The sequence below is a fragment of the Hermetia illucens genome, chromosome 3, assembly GCF_905115235.1.
Source record: "Hermetia illucens chromosome 3, iHerIll2.2.curated.20191125, whole genome shotgun sequence".
Lineage (NCBI taxonomy): Eukaryota > Metazoa > Arthropoda > Insecta > Diptera > Stratiomyidae > Hermetia > Hermetia illucens.
The window spans coordinates 16,680,318-16,699,356 of record NC_051851.1 but is presented as its reverse complement, the minus strand read 5'-3'; the positions used below and the strand labels follow the sequence as shown (position 1 = coordinate 16,699,356).

At 43.8% G+C, this 19,039-nt stretch overlaps 1 protein-coding gene across 2 annotated transcripts in view; it reads right to left on the bottom strand.

The window, feature by feature from the left end:
- The window catches only part of LOC119651360 (probable cytochrome P450 9f2), a 109,169-nt gene extending 91,254 nt beyond the window's left edge, over window positions 1–17,915 (bottom strand). The window contains exon 1 of one of the 2 annotated variants that reach the window (XM_038054929.1): window positions 17,476–17,915. In XM_038054929.1, coding sequence (XP_037910857.1) covers window positions 17,476–17,705 — 230 coding nt within the window. In that variant the 5' untranslated portion in view covers window positions 17,706–17,915. The remainder of the gene's footprint in view (window positions 1–17,475) is intronic. The other variant, XM_038054925.1, reaches the window with a different exon arrangement.
- Between the last annotated feature and the right edge of the window lie 1,124 nt (window positions 17,916–19,039).

The window sequence follows — 19,039 nt, the reverse complement described above, 5'->3', positions numbered from 1 at the left end:
AGACGATCGTGGTATCGCCCATAGATTTCGTCGTTATGTAGGGTTATCGTTCCTTAACTTTCCTAAATTACCTCCAAAAACCCATGGTGATTCACCAATATTTTTCCAATTTTTGCATGATAGATTTCAGCCACCTACAACTTTATTGTTATATTTGTCTGGTTTTTTTTTAATAGAGAGATAGACCCCCATTGTCTACAATTCCCTAAATTAAAAAAAAATGTGATAAGATACCAAATACAGACTACCTTTAATCGTCTCCTGCTAATTTTATTCATATATACGATTCAGCCTAACAACAATATTTAATCTAGTTGATAACGACTTATAATTTACGTATCAAAAGCAGTTTTCAGATATTTTTCAAAATATTCTTACAAAAAAAAAGTTTCATTCAACCTTTCATACTACTTAAAGATAAAGTAATTTATCGTATTTGAAGCCATAAATTTGATACGTATCGCTACCAAAAGAAAATGAATCACCATGGAGACAATAAAACCATTAATATTAACTCAGATAAGATGGCTGTGATAGGTTTGTTTGATGTTTAGATTAGACCCAGCAATAAAGTACGTTACTTTTTTAGTTCAATGTAAGCTTTTCGTATTTTAAACAAACAACGTCAACTTTTGAATTGAGAGATTCTACAATGCCAAAACCGCAGTCTCCTTTCCATTCAAGATAGTTAAGCGTCCGCCTCTTGATCTCGGTTCACCTGGTTTGAATCCCAGTTGCTCATGGATTTTTTCTGTTCACCTTGGTATTTGCACTTCTCTTCCACTATTCTGCGCCAGATAGCTCCAGGGCGACCTAATCGCAGTCTCATTGCATGATATCCTAATGAAGTTGTCACCTTTTCTCAATGTGTGACCTATCCACTGCTACGTTCGCCTTTTCATCAATATGTCCACTAGTATTTGGCCCGTACACCGACCATTTTTAAGGTTTTATGTAAACACAAAACCTTATTAAAATCGGTTTACTGTCTGTCTGTCCGTCTGTCTGTCTTCTTTTTTTCCCCCCGATGGAAGGTGGAAAGCTTCAAAAGCTACCGCAGGCTCCTGCCACACGGTTATGTGGGACTCTTACCCACTAAAACCACCTGCTTCTCCTTCCACTCTCCCCGCGGGACTCCCATTTGGTATTACGTCGCGGGGCTGGATCAGAATTTATTCTGCGCTCATGTCAACATTCGTGTTCCTCTCGCGTTCATTCTTTCGGATGACTTCCTCCTGCCTAAGCTTCTTTCCGATGGCTGTAATCACTTGTTCAACTTCGGTCCATATCCCCTTGGCTTTCACCATAAGCTCCATGATATTTTCGGGTGTAAAGTGCTCCCCGGTTGTAGCTTCTAATGTAGCCCTTTGGGTTTCGAATCTGGGGCAGTGAAAAAAGACGTGTTCTGCGTCCTCTGGAATGTTTGCACACTGTGGGCAATATGGCGAATCATCACGCCCAAATCGATACAGATATGCTCGATAGCCTCCGTGTCCGCTCAAGAATTGAGTTAGGTCGAAACCTACTTCGCCGTGAGGTCGCTCAATCCATTTCCGGATATCCCATATGATTTTGTGAGTCCAACGGCCTTTTTCTGACTCATCCCACTTCTCTTGCCATTCCGCGACAGTTTCAGCTCGTGCGAACTGTCGCCGACGGGCAGGAGATTCTCCGGTGAGGTACGTTCGATCGTAAAGTCGTTGTATTTCTTTCGCCAGAATCTCAATCGGGATCATTCCTGCTATCACGCAAGCTGCTTCATTAGAAATTGTTCTGTAAGCGCAACATGTTCGGAATACACTTATGCGATACGCAGCTCCTATGTTTTTCTTATTTATTATATTTTCCAGTGCATCTGCCCATACTGGGGCTGCATACAGTAGGATCGAACTGACCACCCTTGAAATAAGGAGTCGACGGCTCGGCCTTGGGCCACCTATATTTGGTAGCATTCTCGCAACCAGCGCTCCGATGTTATATGCCTTGGTTGCTGCACCCTCCACATGCAATCTGAAATTCAACCTCTGGTCAATCATTACACCTAAGTACTTAAGTGCAGGCTTAGAATAAATTGTTTGCGTTCCAACTTTGATCTTCATGGAAGTGCACTTTCTCCGCTTGGTGATAAGTACTACTTCCGTCTTATGCTCTGCGAGCTGTAGACCAGCATTCTCTAACCAGGAGCTCGGCTTCCTCGAGAAGGCGTGCAACAACCGTCACACCAATATCGTCCGCGAAACTAATGGAGGCCACACCAATAGGAAGGTCTAGGGTCAGTACCCCGTTATACATAATAATCCACAAGAGTGGCCCTAGAACAGACCCTTGTGGAACTCCGCATGTCGTTTGGTAGGATTTCATTCCTTCATCTGATTCGCAGCACAGAGTCCTATCGATTAGGAAGTCGGCAACAATACGCACCAGGTACTTCGCCACGCGTAAGTTAGTTAGGGACTTGTAGAAACATGAAAAAGTACGTTTTTAGGTTCTACCCATTTATTCAAATTCGAGAAAAAACAATTAAGTTACAAACACCGAGAAGGTCGAGAGAAAGAATGCGTAAAAGAGTCGGCTGGCGTCGAATTTATATCCTTGCCGATCCATATAGTGACGTTACTTTGTTGAGCATATCAGCTGTTGAAAGGCGTTGCCATGTTGATGTTGTCATGTCATTACCATGTCGCTACAGGCTCAAGTATCTTACTCCATCTAGCGGAATTGAAGGCATTCTTCACATCAAGTGTAATCACTGCACAACATTTGCCCTCGTCAATTGCGGTCTTAGCTGTGTAAGCTACTAGGGCAAGTGCATCCGTTGTAGATCTCCCCTTTCGAAAACCGAACTGATTTTCGGAGAGATAGCCATCCTTTTCGGCAATTCGAATTAATCTGTTATAGATTACTCGTTCGAATAGTTTGCCAGTATTATTTAGAAGGCATATCGGCCTGTAGGACGAAGCTTCAGCCAAAGGTTTGTTTGGCTTCGGGACTAGAATTAATTTCTGCTTCTTCCATTGTGTAGCAAAATACTCCTTCTTTAAGGCATTTGGTGAACGCCTCGGCAAACATATTTGGAGCTATTTTTACTGCTGCCTTCAGAGCTTTGTTGGGGTTGCTATCCAAGCCAGGTGATTTATTTCCAACAATTTTATCCGCAGCTTCGAGGACCTCCTTTTCGCTTACCATGAGAACTTCCGCGGTGTCTATCTCGACAGTGGGAAGGTTAGCGGTACTCACATTCTGTGGGAAAAGATCCGTTACTATTTCATCAAGCAGAGTAGGGGAAGAGATCGGTGGGGAGCGTTTGCCTTTAACTTTCGATATTACGGTTTTATAAGCGCCACCCCAGGGGTTCGTGTCAGCTTCATTACACAGTCGCTTAAAGTGTTCGGATTTACTTTTCATGATGGCCACATGTAGTTCCTTCCGAGCGTTTTTATATTCTTCGTGTAATTGCTCGTATCCAGATCGGTTTCTATTTCGCTGACTACGCCTTCTGGCCTTGAGGCAGGCCTTGCGGCATTCTCCGATTTCAGAATTCCACTAAAGTTTGGAACTCGCTTCTGTGATACAACATACCTTGGCATGGATGTGTCACATGCTCGTCGCAACTTCTCGCCAATATGCAGAGCTTTATTTTCTGCGCTTCCTTCTAGCGCTGTATTTTGCTGCAGAACCTCTCCGAAAATCTCCTCGTCAAACCTATTAGCTGCCTACCTTTCAGCTCTCGTCCGAGACCGTTTCATTCGTTTTCCATGTCTGATTTCAAAAATGATGGCCTGGTGGTCGCTATGTGTATATTCGTCACTGACATGCCACTGCAGATCCTTAGCTGAAACATCGCTAACAAAAGTGACATCTATCACGGACCCCATTTCTCTCTTACGAAAAATGTTCACGCATCCAGTGTTAGCCACTACAAGATTCAGACGAGAAAGAGCTTCGAGTAATATTCGTCCTCTTGCGTTCGTTTCTCAGCTGCCCCATTCGTCAGCCCATGCGTTGAAATCTCCAGCCACTATCTTAGGACTATGGTTTTGTGCGTCTGTTGCTAGCCTCTCCACCAAAGAATGGAACTCCTCTGTCGTAAGGCTTGGAGCCGCATAACAACATAACGTCTGTCTGTCTGTCTGTCTGTCTGTCTGTCTGTCCGTCACATGCATTTTTCTCGGAGGCCGTTATAGCGATTGGCACCAAATTTGGTAGAAAGGTGGGAACTGTGAATGCTCACGCATATAGTGAGTTACATCCTTTCACGTCGAATTTAAGGGGGGGACCCCATACATGCAAAAGGGGGGTGCAAATTTTTTTTTCATCAAATATAGTCATGTGGGGTCTCGGTTAGTACTTTTCGAAGCCGGTCTTAGTTTTGACATTTGTTGAAAAGGTGGGGAGTGCGGCGGGTTGAAAGTGGTCATTTTTTAACGAACCCATTCTCAGAAACTACCCAACCGAAAAATCTGAAAAAAATCAGGAGGCTGCCACTATATGGTGCCTAGGCTCCGAAATACCCTCCATACCGATACCTGCTAAAATAAAGTTAATAATACTACATTACTAGAATTTTTTGTAATTGACAGGGAAACCCCCCTTAAGTTCAATCTAGAATCACAAAATTTTGCAGCGATGTAGGCTACAGTATAGAGCATGATCCTGCCAAATTTGGTGAAAATCACACTATTACTGACAAAGTTATACTAGGTCAAAACTGTCGCTTCTCTGCAAATTCAAGACTATGAATGTAAATATTACTTGAAAGTGGAAATTTTCACATAATATATGCATATTTTACGTGCTACATGCTAATGAGACAAATGCACACTCAAATCTCTTTATAAAGGAAATACACAAAACCTTTCATACCTGAAGCGCAGAGCTTCCGGTTTCCCGACTTGTTTTCATTTGATATTGTTTGAAGCCAGAGTAGTGCTTTGAAATGATGTAGACATGAGTTGGTAAAAGCGGATAGGTATCAAGTTTGAAAGCGTTAAACAGGGTTGGACAGAGTCAAAGTCAGAGGAGGAACGGAATAGTCTGTAGCAGTGTCTGTGGCAGCGCAGCTTATCGTCGCAGGCTACGCCGGGGTCTTGGATGGTGCTCAAATACAAGATTCGCCCAAGAAAGGGAAGATAGTTAATGAGGACTAGAAATAAAAATGGACGCCAAATAGAACCTTCTGGAACATCAGAGGAGAAAGGAAGGGATGGGATAGCAGCTATCAGAAGGAACGCTGCAGCAACGGCTAAATAGGTAATGGGTGAGCCATGGCAATGAATGGCAGGGAAATGTTAAGGAAGGCAAGGTTGAACAAAAGTCCCATGTGATTAAAAGAGTCAAAAGCCTTAGAAAAATCCGTGTAAATGACTAAATTAATTAGGTCTAGTTGGTTACTAGCAATGAGGGAAGAAAGTAGAACGATAAGGGTTATTGTCATTTTTGTGCATAAGAATAATCAGAGCCTCTTCCTACAGGTCGATAAAATGATAAGATTGCCAATGAGGTACTCGGATAAGGAAGATGCTGGGTATACTGCACTTAGCCGGGGAGGCAGGAAGAAGGAGGAAAGGAGTCATACATAGAGGAGAGGAGAGAGAGTTACAAAGTAAGTCGCACGATGATTGAGGCGAGTCAGCAGAGGAAACTGGAAACTTGATAAAAAAGTGAGAAGGCTGGGAAATTTTGAATGCTGCGGATGTGACATTATAAGGGTTTGAAGTATCTGTATACTAATGCGGTCTTGATACAGCGAGATACTTTTGCCTGGACTGTCAGATCAGAGAGATGACTTCCGAAAGATTTTTACTATTTATTTTTCCCATGTACCATGCTTCAGATGAAGCTTCTTATGGATCGCAGTGGAGAACCAGAATGGGTAAGAGAGCAGGCTCCTGAGGCGGAGGGAAAAAGGTTAGATAGATTGGTGTACAAGAAGTTGAGAGCTTGCTTACATGTTACACAGAGTGATGAGCATCGGAAACGACGTAAGTAAGAGCATCTGAAAATTGGGGAAAGTATTGCACAAGCAAATTGATTATCATCACCAACGGCGCAACAACCGGTATCCGGTTTAGGCCTGCCTTAATAAGGAACTCCAGACACTCCGGTTTTGTGCCTAGGTCCACCAATTCAATATCCTTAGATGCTGTCTGTTGTCCTGACCTACGCCATTGCTCCACCTCAGAAAGGGTCTGCTTAGTCTTATTTTTCTACCATAGATATTGGCCTTATAGACTTTTTGAGTGGGACCATCCTCATCCATACGAATTAAGTGACCCACCCACCGCAACCTGTTGAGCCGAATTTTATACACAACCAGACGGCAGTGATAATGCTCGTAGATTTCCTCGTTATGTAGGCTAGGGAATCGTCCATCTTCATGTAGAATGCCAAAAATTCTTCAGGGGAGTCTTCTCCAAGTCTCCAAGGAATGCATTTCCTAATGCATGGCAAGATCATTGTCTTGTACAGTAAGAGCTTTGATCCTATGGTAAAGCGTTTCGAGCGAAACAATTTTGTAAGCTGAAATAGGCTCTGTTGGCTGCCAACAACCGTGCGCAGAATGCATCGTCATATCTGCTATCGGTTGTGATTTTCGACCCTAGACTGGAGAAATTTTCAACGATCTCAAAGTTGTAGTCTCCTATCTTTATTCTTCCCGTTTGACCAGTGCGATTCGATGTTGTTCGTTCTTTCGGTTTTGGTTTTGGCACTGACTACAATGAAAAAATGAGGTTTATTGAAATAAATCTCTCTCATTGCAAGGTATCTGAGGGCTTACTTGAGCAGACCATTTATGACTTCTGAGATGGAAATTGCCATCATAAGTGAACCCTACACAAACCGTGACGGTGGCGTATGGATTGTCTGGTGGAGCGGCGATATGGACGTGCGGTCATCAAGCTATATAATGTTCCATGAGTAGGTCGGCCAGTGGTTTCGTGCGGGCGAAAATAAACGGTGCGTACATGTACCGCTGCTGCGTCCCACCCAGTTTCACATAATCTGAATTTGAAAACATGTTAGACAATCTTATTCTCGATGCAATGGGACGAAGTACAAAGTAGATTGCCGGTGACTTTAACGCTTGGGCCCTCGAGTGGGGAGGCAGGGAGAGTTGGGCAAAAGCCGAAGTCTACTAGAGGCTTTTACCCAGTTGGATTAAATTTTGGCCAATCAAGGTGATATAGGCACATTTCGCAAAGCGGGATCTTCCTCAATCCTAGACTTGACCTTTGTCAGCCCTACTCTGTGAGAGGGCTCTCCATGACACACAATTCATTGCCAAGGCATGTGACGCCTCCATGCCTAGGAGGTGATCATTCTCCAGTAAATGGCCCATCTACTGGTGAAATTGTGAATTGGCCAGTCTTCGATTGCCACTGAGCCAGACGAACGGCTCAGAGTGCAGTACGTAGGAGTGATCAGGGGCAAAAGGGACATGTTTGCCATCCAGCGAAGCAAGAGGGGATGAAGCGGACGTAAATCCGTGAGGGAGCTAATCGAATTTTGATGGGACGTTTGAGAGGCCGATTATTCCGACAGATCATGTACCTTACTCTTTTGTTAAAAATCATCCAGGGGTTATTCCTCCAGCGAAAGGGGGGACTGACACATTTCAGAGATCTGTGAATATGACGGCAATTCTCGCAGTAACCACTGCAGCTGTTGGGCATCTGTAGCGGAATAGATGACAACAAAACTCCGGGCCTGGACGACGTACCGAACAGAGCCCTTAAGGTCACCGTAAATGCCAAACCTAAGCTTAGCAGTTAAGTGAGACCGTGAATTTCTCGGGAGTTCTTTGAAAAGAACTAAAAGTAAATAAGTATTGGCAGCAACGGATGTACTGAATGAAGAAATTCAGACATTACCCAAACAAAGGTACTATTCGTAGATCTACCAATGGGTCACTGAGTATGTTACGTTTTTCCTTTGTTTTTCTAATGCAAAAATTTTGGGAAAAATATTATTGTTTGTAATGTGTAAGATAAGGGGCTAAACATACAGAAATTCCACTGACAAAGATAAAAGCAACGTTTAATCAAAAAGATAACGACTAGGTGCTTAATCAGATACTTTCAAACAATTTCAGCGTAAAGCTCCATTCGTACTGCCACACTTGAAACCACTTCAGGATGGAATATCTAATTGCGCACAAATTTATAGCCGTAAATGAATGGAAAGCATAAAATAAATGGATAGTCGGAAAAGTATTGTGAATATTAACAAAGATTAGATACGAGTAACTGCAGCAAATTTGGCTAAGCAGTTCAATGAACTAACAACAAAATACAAGACTTGTAGAGGGCTGGGATTGAGGGATTTAGTTTTGAAGGACTCTGCAATTCTAAAATGCAGCAGGATCATTGGAGATCGTAATTTGGTATATGAGATGAGATCCTCCGTAAGTGGGCGACAACGATCGCGAGTTATTGAACGAGATCCGCTTGGCAGCCGAACTATCAATTTTGAAGTCTATTCGGCTCCCGCGAGGGGTTTAATACTCAAAGAACCAAAGAAAAAAGCTACATGGATACTCTCGCGCATCAGACTTGTCGTCCGCCTTAAAACAGTGGACATACAAGGAGGAGTAAATGTTACCAGCAGTACACTTATTGACCCCTCGCAACGGGGTAACATTTACTCCAGATAGAATATAACTCCCTGGGACCAACCTGTCCGTCTCTGAGGGGATTTGAGTCGCTGTGAGGTTTATATGTGCTTCCCTAGGAGCCAAGCCTCTTGTCTACCAGGACCATTAGTGAGTGGTGATAGCCATACTCTGAACTAGGTGACCCTACTATTAACAAAACGCTACGGATCTAGACTGGGGAGTCGAAAAATATCTCCCCGATTCAGGGTGTCACGCGAGCCGCGCTCGTTAGACAGTTTGCAGCCGTGGGTAATTAACTCTATTCGAAGGGACTTCCATTGGTACCTCGTGGCCTCAGTGAGTAAGTTTGATCTTACCGTGGTACGAGGAACTATGACAAGGGAGAAGTTGCGGCGTCAAGCAGTGGCGTCAAGGTCCACATTGTCATACCACGAGGACAAAGATCATTGCTCAAAAAGCAGGGACAAACAATATATCAGACATTAGAAGTACCTGCGTTATCGAAGGAAAGCCTGATACCAGAAGAGGCTATTAAGAAGACTGTGGGCAAACCTAAACCATCTTTATCGAATCCGAGAAAGCGGGAGGGAATGCTCCCAAAACTGCAAACCTGAACTCAGGAGGGGAGAAATCGCGGCTAAATCAGGGGTGAAGGCAGGAGTCGGGAAGCCCGTCGTTAGATATGCTAGTGCGGTGAAGGGCATTCAATTGGCTATACTGTCAAAAACGTTTCACTTACAGGCAGATGTGCAAGCCATTGACTGCGAAGCTTGTCTTCATCGGAATACGCTTTCGAACAGGTGACATTCTGATAGACTGCACGACGGAAAACACTGCAATGTAGCTTTGGACAATAGTCTCTAAATTGTTAAGCTGGGAAGGAGTAGAACTGTCGACATGTGCTGCCGATGATATATCAGGAACACTCACAGTGACATTGCTTCTTCGTAAAGCTGCAGGACTTGATGCGGAGGATCGCATGGGTCTCCTAATTCCTTAGAATGAGGATCTCCATATGCGATTATAGAGAGTCTTCAGAAGCAAAGTGGAGGAGAAAGGTAAAATCCTCACGATCGGGGTGGATGACCGATCCCAGAAGGCCATCAAAAGGCGAGGTTGCCATATGAACTAAAGGAAAAAGTAGAGGAAAGATATTTTGGAGGAAACATAGGAAGGAATCTCGGTGGCTATAGAGGCGGAAAGGACTGGATCAAGCAGGGAAGTAGAACTGCTGCCCAGTGAAGAGGAGAAGCTGAACGACCTAGACATAGATCTTCCAAGGCTTAGGGTGGACAGAGGACGTGAAGGAAAGCGCCATATCGAAGAGGGTTATACTACGACAGTGAAGAAGAGGTCCAACAATTAGGGAGCCAATGGCCAGCACAAAGATAGCCCAGGTAAACCACCACCATGCAAAAGATTCATCTGTAGTAATTGCAAGGGCAAGTTGCAAGGATAACATTCGTAACTGTACCGAGACAGATTCGCGGTCTGCGAGGAAGAAGCATGCAGGTCATTTGGGACTCCTTTTGTGAAAAACCAAAAACTTGCATCATTCTTAAACATAATTTAAAATATATATATCCTTCAGAGTTCCCGACCGAAGACTTTATGACTATCCAAGTCTCACTGAAAGCCGGGGGAGCAGTCGAGAGGCAGTCGTGGCAACGAACTACTTCACAGGAGATGATCATACCGGAGCTAGTCGTTAGACTGATGAAGTACTATGAGAGGACGGCGCTACCAATTCGCCTCAGCTGCGATGCCAACGTCTATCACGAAATCTGGGGAAGCAGCGACGCCAATCAAAAAGGTAATTATCTTCTTGAGGTTATTCTCAGCAATAATTTAGAAATTCATAACATAGGGAACATTTCAACATTCGTGACCTGCACTAAAGGAGTACTAGACATAACTCGAAGGAATACTCTGTTGAACGGGTTGGTTAGGAAGTGGAGGGTCTAAGATGAGCACTCTCTGTCGGATCACGGAATAATCAGATTCGACGAAATAAAAAGAATGAAGCCAGTTGGCCGGCTATACTAAGTCATCAAGGGATGCACTATGGTGGAATAGGACCAAGTCAGAATAAGAACAGAGGTACAAAAACGCTTCAACTGGGCAAAACAAAACTGAAACTGGTCCAGATACAAAAATGCACTGACTGCGTATTGCATCGCGATTAAGGAAGCAAAACGGAACACATTCAGGAAATTCTGTAAAGGGATCGAACAATCCACAGAAGCAACAAGGCTGTACATTTACCGAGAATGAGAAGGACCGGATACATCTCCTTCTCAGAACTCATTTCTCGGGATCCTAATCTACGACGAAAGGCAACAACATTTTTGGGTATCCAGAAAGCATTTGATAACACATGGCATACAGAGATACAAGATGCCTCGATCCGCAAGGCAGAGGGAACTATCCTGGCTTTCTGGATGGGCAGAATGCTGGAAAGTACACAAATAGAAGTACCGACAGGAACCAATTCCATTATCACGAATACCACTCAAGGTTGTCCACAGAGCGGGGTACTATCACCGCTTATGTGGATTATGGTAGTAGAACCCCTGGAAGAGCTAACGAATACTGGAATACGCGTCCAGGTGATTGAATCCAAGCTGCACTAAGCGTTATTAGTGCCTGATTCAGAAAGGTGGACCTGCGTATTAATCCAGCCAAAAATACCATATTTCCATTCGCAAGGAAACGTAAGCTTGATCGCCTGAGAGCCATAAGGTTACATGAAACGGAGATGAAACGAAATATTTGGGAATTTCACTAGACCAAAAATTACTCTGGAAGAAGCATGTCGGAAGTACTTGTCGGAATGCTACGAGGGCTCTGATGACAGGTTCATAGCAGGAAACAAGTCGGGAAACCGGAAGTTAGACGCTTCAGGTATGAAAGGTTTTGTGTATTTCGTTTATAAGGAGATTTGGGCGTGCATTTGTCCGATTAGCATGTTTCACATAATAGATGCATATTTTTATGCATATATTATGTGAAAAAAAGCCACTTTCAAGTGATATTGACATTCATAGTCTTGAATTTGGAGAGGAGCGCAGATTTGACCTAGTATAACTTTGTTAGTAATAGTGCGATTTTCACCAAATTTGGCAGGATCATGATCTATACTGTAGCCTACATTGCTGCAATTTTGCAATTTTGTGATTCTAGGGTGAACTTAAGGGGGGTTTTCCTGTCAATTACTAAAAATTATAGTATTATAATATACTATTATTAACTTTATTTGAACAGGTATCGATATGGAGGGTATTTCGGAGTCTAGGCACCATATAGTGGCAGCCCCCTGATTTTTTTCAGATTTTTCGGTTTGGTAGTTCCTGAGAATGGGTTCGTTAAAAAAATGACCACTTTCAACCCCCCGCACTCCCCACCTTTTCAGCAAAAGTCAAAACTAATACCGGCTTCGAAAAGTACTAACCGAGACCTTTAATTTGATACCCCACATGACTATATTTGATGAAAAAAAAATTTACACCCCCCTTTTGCATGTATGGTGACCCCCGCTTAAATTCTTCGTCAGAGGATGTAACTCACTATATGCGTGAGCGTTCACAGTTCCCACCTTTCTACCAAATTTGGTGTCAATCGCTATAACCGTCTCCGAGAAAAATGCGTGTGACGGACAGACAGACAGACAGACAGACGCAAGAGGACGAATATTACTCGAAGCTCTTTCTCGTCTGAATCTTGTAGTGGCTAACACTGGATGCGTGAACACTTTCCGTAAGAGAGAAATGGGGTCCGTGATAGATGTCACTTTTGTTAGCGATGTTTTAGCTAAGGATCTGCAGTGGTATGTCAGTGACGAATATACACATAGCGACCACCAGGCCATCATTTTTGAAATCAGACATGGAAAACGAATGAAACGGTCTCGGACGAGAGCTGAAAGGTGGGCAGCTAATAGGTTTGACGAGGAGATTTTCGGAGAGGTTTTGCAGCAAAATACAGCGCTAGAAGGAAGCGCAGAAAATAAAGCTCTGCAGATTGGCGAGAAGTTGCGACGAGCATGTGACGCATCCATGCCAAGGTATGTTGTATCACAGAAGCGAGTTCCGAACTTTTGGTGGAATTCTGAAATCGGAGAATGCCGCAAGGCCTGCCTCAAGGCCAGAAGGCGCAGCCAGCGAAATAGAAACCGATCTGGATACGAGCAATTACATGAAGAATATAAAAACGCTCGGAAGAAACTACATGTGGCCATCATGAAAAGTAAATGCGAACACTTTAAGCGACTGTGTAATGAAGCTGACACGAACCCCTGGGGTGGCGCTTATAAAACCGTAATATCGGAAGTTAAAGGCAAACGCTCCCCATCGATCTCTTCCCCTACTCTGCTTGATGAAATAGTAACGGATCTTTTCCCACAGAATGTGAGTACCACTAACCTTCCCACTGTCGAGATAGACACCGCGGAAGTTCCCACGGTAAGCGAAAAGGAGGTCCTCGAAGCTGCGGATAAAATTGTTGGAAATAAATCACCTGGCTTGGATAGCATCCCCAATAAAGCTCTGAAGGCAGCAGTAAAAATAGCTCCAAATATGTTTGCCGAGGCGTTCACCACATGCCTTAAAGAAGGAGTATTTCCTACACAATGGAAGAAGCAGAAATTAATTCTAGTCCCCAAGCCAAACAAACCTTTGGGTGAAGCTTCGTCCTACAGGCCGATATGCCTTCTAAATAATACTGGCAAACTATTCGAACGAGTAATCTATAACAGATTAATTCGAATTGCCGAAAAGGATGGCTATCTCTCCGAAAATCAGTTCGGTTTTCGAAAGGGGAGGTCTACAACGGATGCACTTGTCCTAGTAGCAAACACAGCTAAGACCGCACTTGACGAGGGCAAATGTTGTGCAGTGATTACACTTGATGTGAAGAATGCCTTCAATTCCGCTAAATTGAGCAAGATACTTGAGTCCCTAATTAACTTAGGCGTGGCGAAGTACCTGGTGCGTATTGTTGCCGACTTCCTAATCGATAGGACTCTGTGCTGCGAATCAGATGAAGGAATGAAATCCTACCAAACGACATGCGGAGTTCCGCAAGGGTCTGTCCTAGGGCCACTCTTGTGGATTATTATGTATAACGGGGTACTGACCCTAGACCTTCCTACTGGTGTGGCCTCCATTGGTTTCGCGGACGATATTGGTGTGACGGTTGTTGCACGCCTTCTCGAGGAAGCCGAGCTCTATGCAAATGAAGCAGTATATGAGATTAAATCCTGGTTAGAGAATGCTGATCTACAGCTCGCAGAGTGGAGAAAGTGCACTTCCATGAAGATCAAAGTTGGAACGCAAACAATTTATTCCAAGCCTGCACTTAAGTACTTAGGTGTAATGATTGACCAGAGGTTGAATTTCAGGTTGCATGTGGAGGATGCAGCAACCAAGGCATATAACATCGGAGCGCTGGTTGCGAGAATGCTACCAAATATAGGTGGCCCAAGGCCGAGCCGTCGACTCCTTATTTCAAGGGTGGTCAGTTCGATCCTACTGTATGCAGCCCCAGTATGGGCAGATGCACTGGCAAATATAATAAATAAAAAAAAAAATTGGAGCTGCGTATCGCATAAGTGTACTCCGAACATGTTGCGCTTACAGAACAATTTCTAATGAAGCAGCTTGCGTGATAGCAGGAATACAACGACTTTACGATCGAACATACCTCACCGGAGAATCTCCTGCCCGTCGGCGACAGTTCGCACGAGCTGAAACTGTCGCGGAATGGCAAGAGAAGTGGGACGAGTCAGAAAAAGGCCGTTGGACTCATAAAATCATATGGGATATCCGGAAATGGATCGAGCGACCTCACTGCAAAGTAGGTTTCGACCTAACTCAATTCTTGAGCGGACACGGAGGCTATCGAGCATATCTGTATCGATTTGGGCGCGATGATTCGCCATATTGCCCACAGTGTGCAAACATTCCAGAGGACGCAGAACACGTCTTTTTTCACTGCCCCAGATTCGAAACCCAAAGGGCTACATTAGAAGCTACAACCGGGGAGCACTTTACACCCGAAAATATCATGGAGCTTATGGTGAAAGCCAAGGGGATATGGACCGAAGTTGAAAAAGTGATTACAGCCATCGGAAAGAAGCTTAGGCAGGAGGAAGTTATCCGAAAGAATGAACGCGAGAGGAACACGACGTAATACCAAATGGGAGTCCCGCGGGGAGAGTGGAAGGAGAAGGAGGTGGTTTTAGTGGGTAAGAGTCCCACATAACCGTGTGGCAGGAGCCTGCGGTAGCTTTTGAAGCTTTCCACCTTCCATCGGGAAAAAAAAAAAGACACACAGACAGACAGACGGACAGACAGACAGACAGTAAACCGATTTTAATAAGGTTTTGTTTGCACCCCAAAGACACTATTTTGGATATATACTGCAATAGTAAGGCCAATGATTACCCGTCGGACGGTAAGCTGGCCAGAAAGAAGTAAACTCAGCATACAAGCCAGCGAATTAAATAAACTGCGAAGACCGTTTTGCATGTGTATCCTCTTCATCTGTATATGCAAGCAGGACGATCTTCAGGATGGCCAAGAGTATCAGTGAGGCGGAGAGCTACCTAAATCGAAGAAAGATTGATATTCTTTCTAGGAAACACCCCAGATTATTGATACCAAGGGATAACGTGACAAAGAGGTTTCACTTCGATAAGAAATTTGAAACACGTTCGAGTACCAGGTAATCTGGAAGAAAACTTGGAAGTAAAATTGCTGACGGTTATAGACTTGTTTAATATATTATAGTCAATAGGTGTACTATAATCAGTAGAAGGGAAAATTCTTTAAGGACGTAGTGTACCTTCCCCTAACAGAATAATAAATACCCTCTAGTGTGTCAGGACCGGTGTAAAGCCTCTGAGAGCAAAAATAACTTTACCACGATTGGAGCTGAAGGGGGCTCTTCTAGTGGAAAAACTAACCAAGATTCCCATACCATGAAGATTTTTGAACGCATTCTTGACAACCGTATTCGCGAAATCGTTGAAATAACCGTGAATCAAGCCGGATTTGTCAAGAACTGCGGAACTACTGACGCAATACACGCTGCGCGGTTACTCATGGAGAAACACCGTGAGAAGCATCGCCCTCTTTACATTGCCTTTCTGGATCTAGAGAAAGCATTTGACCGTGTACCACACGAACTCATCTGGTATGCTTTACGACAACACTTCGTGCCAGAAGAACTCGTGCGCTGGGTTCAATTGCTCTACCACGATCCGAAAAGTAAAGTTCGAAGTATGGCGGGCGTATCAAAACCGCTTCGTGTCTCTGTTGGTGTTCATCAAGGAAGTGCCCTCTCACCACTCCTCTTTGTCCTTGTAATGGACACCGTCACACGGGATATCCAACGTCCAGCACCCTATACACTGCTTTATGCAGATGATATTTTCCTAGCATCTGATAGCAAAAATGATCTTGAGCAACTTGTTCAAAAATGGAATGATCGCCTCATGCAACACGGTCTCAAATTGAATTTAAACAAAAATTTTTGACGACCGATCCTCATGACACAGGCACAATCACTGTCAGCGGCAGTGATCTGCCCAGAACTGAGCGATTTAAATACCTCGGGTCAACGCTATCAGGCAATGGACAACTGCGTTATGAAATTGCTTCACGCATTAACGCAACCTGGATGAAGTGGCGTTCCACAACTGGTGTCCTTTGTGATCGACGTATCAACGAACGTCCCAAATCTAAAATTTACCGCAATGTCGTCCGTTCAGTCGCTCTCTATGGTTCTGAGTGTTGGCCGACCATAAAAGACAATGAACGGCGTCTTGCGGTAATGGAGATGAAGATGCTACGTTGGACTAGTGGCGTCACACGTTTAGATTACATCCGAAATGAGGATATCTGCGATCGTTATGGGGTTGCACCGATCGTGGAAAAGTTGCGAGAGAGGCGTCTTCGATGGTATGGTCACGCAATTCGTGCAAACGAGAATTCACTTGCCAAGATTGCTCTGAACATCGAAGTCGATGGTAAACGACCAAAAGGCAGACCTAAGCAACGGTGGCTTGATACGCTGGATGGGGATTTGAAAGCCGCGAGATTGCACCCAGATCAGGCATTCGATAGAGCCAAATGGCGAAGCGGATCACGACGAGCCGACCCCGCTTGTGAACGGGACAAAGGCTGAAGAAAAAGAAGATACTAGAGCGATAGTAATTCCATTTTGTCAAAATATGCAACTCATCCACCTGGCGCTTTATCGAAAACCTAGTCCTCGGTTCGGAGTGAATCTCAAATCTCAAGCTCAGAAGTAAATTATCTTAGGTAAAAAATGATGTATTGATGTGAAATTAATTACATCTACTATTTATTCAGTTGCAATAGGGATTCCTTCCCTCCTATCGTCTGTAACGTACGTAAGCTTGACGGCCACTCGGGTAGCAATAATTTCCTACAGCTACTTCCAACCACGCTAAAACTGACTCTGACATTAGATACTCAACTTACATAAGATAAATACACACGCAGTACTCAAGTTACGAACTTAGATCAAATTCTGTCAGTAATAGATTCCATTAGTTTAATATGCATGGATCATAAACATTTAATTGACTTCTGCTCTATGTAAGTCCATGACCATAGTCACTGGGAATTATACATATATTAATTCAGAAGCACTTGTTTATCTCAGACAAGATTGCCAATTAAAATCTAATTAAACAATGAATTGTAGATACACAATAATATAGGATTCTCCTGGAAATTCAGCTCCCCTTTCCTCACAATGATTATGGATTTTTGCGTAACTTTCAAACTCTTTTTATCATTTTCACCAAATTCTTCCTTAAAAATTCAACTCACTTGTCATCCTTGTATTTCATATAGAATCGTTTGAACATATCAAACATAGACTCCTGACGCAGAACCATCGACCTCATATTCCCGAAGAAAATCACAGGCTTGTCATAGGGAACGTTTTTCTTCTCGAAGAAGTCATAAGTCGCAGTCAACCACTTGTAGATAGCGAAAAGTCCTACGCCTACAAGCAGTGACCACTGGGACCACAAAAACGACAGAATTGATTGAATCATTGTCACCAAAAAGGATCCGTAAATTCAAGAACTATTTATGAAATTAAACTAAAACACTGAAACTTCTCAATTTTTTTCAAGTGCGACTTAAAGCTCTAACTATTATAGCAATGGAGCACGTCAACCATTCTGTAATGGTACATCGAACACTACAGAGCAATATCAGAGGCGCAATCTTTTATAGTCGACGCGATCCGAGTAAATATTATGATACATTTCATACTTTTTGTTTATAACTTCATTGATATCGTGGAGTACTAGCGCGTAGATATGGAAGCTTCAACAGATAACCTCCCCCAATAACCATTTCACAATCCGAGGTGCCTATTGTACATATGTTATCTCCGTAAACGGCGTCTCATGTAGTAGTCTTAGATACTCTATAAAGTGCTCAGCAAGTTAATCAATCTACGTAGGCATTCCCGCACTACAGTTAAATTAATCCCGATATTTCTCTTAAGATTGAGAATTTGGAGGAAAGGAGCGAAATTCGTGATCATTTGTTTAGAAGAGAAAACGACCTTGAAAATCTATATGTGTTGGGGGTGTGGGAAGATGGCCAAAAAGTGGAGGAATCTTTTGAAAAACTTTAAATGCCGATTATTACTATTATTCTGTTAAGGGAAAGCCGCACCGCGTCCTTAAAGAACTATTGTGCCCCTTTTGCTGGGTATAGTGTAACTAATAATCATAGTATCTCAAGCATGTGTGGAGTTGCCAAATCTCCCATCAGGCGCGTCCCTTCGTGCGGATAAGGGAATGCTCGGCGAATGTGTCATGGCCATGCACATGCACGCATCCGGAGATGTGCATGTATGGGCGTGTTTATGCGCAGGCCGGGTAGGTGGGAAGTAAACGCCCGCCCGTGGATAAAAATTGGCTATGGGAAGGATACCCAGAAATAAAACCAAACATGGAGGAGCAGAAGAAGAATGAAGTTACAGTGCAGGGCTTCGGAAACCCAGTGCCGGCGGTTTTTGGGAGTGAGCAAGTGGGCTCCCGGCCGTCGATATCCAACGACCGCAGTGTGGGAACCTTGGCTACTGTGGCATCTAATGTTACAAGCGTACGGGAGGAACTTGAACTGGCTCCAGTGATGGATCCGTTCAGAAAGAGCTCGATTTTTCGCAGATCCCCTCCCACACGGGCACAAGCCCCCACGATCGCTACCCCCAGTGGGAAGCATATAGCGGGAGTCTTCGATGAGGAAGAATCGCTGACGCCGATTCACCCGAGCGATGTTTTGGGCAATGATCAGTCTGGAGCTGCCTTTACTGCCCTCGGTAAAAAGATCATGGAGCTGTGTGAGTTTATAAAGGAGCGCAGGAACATTC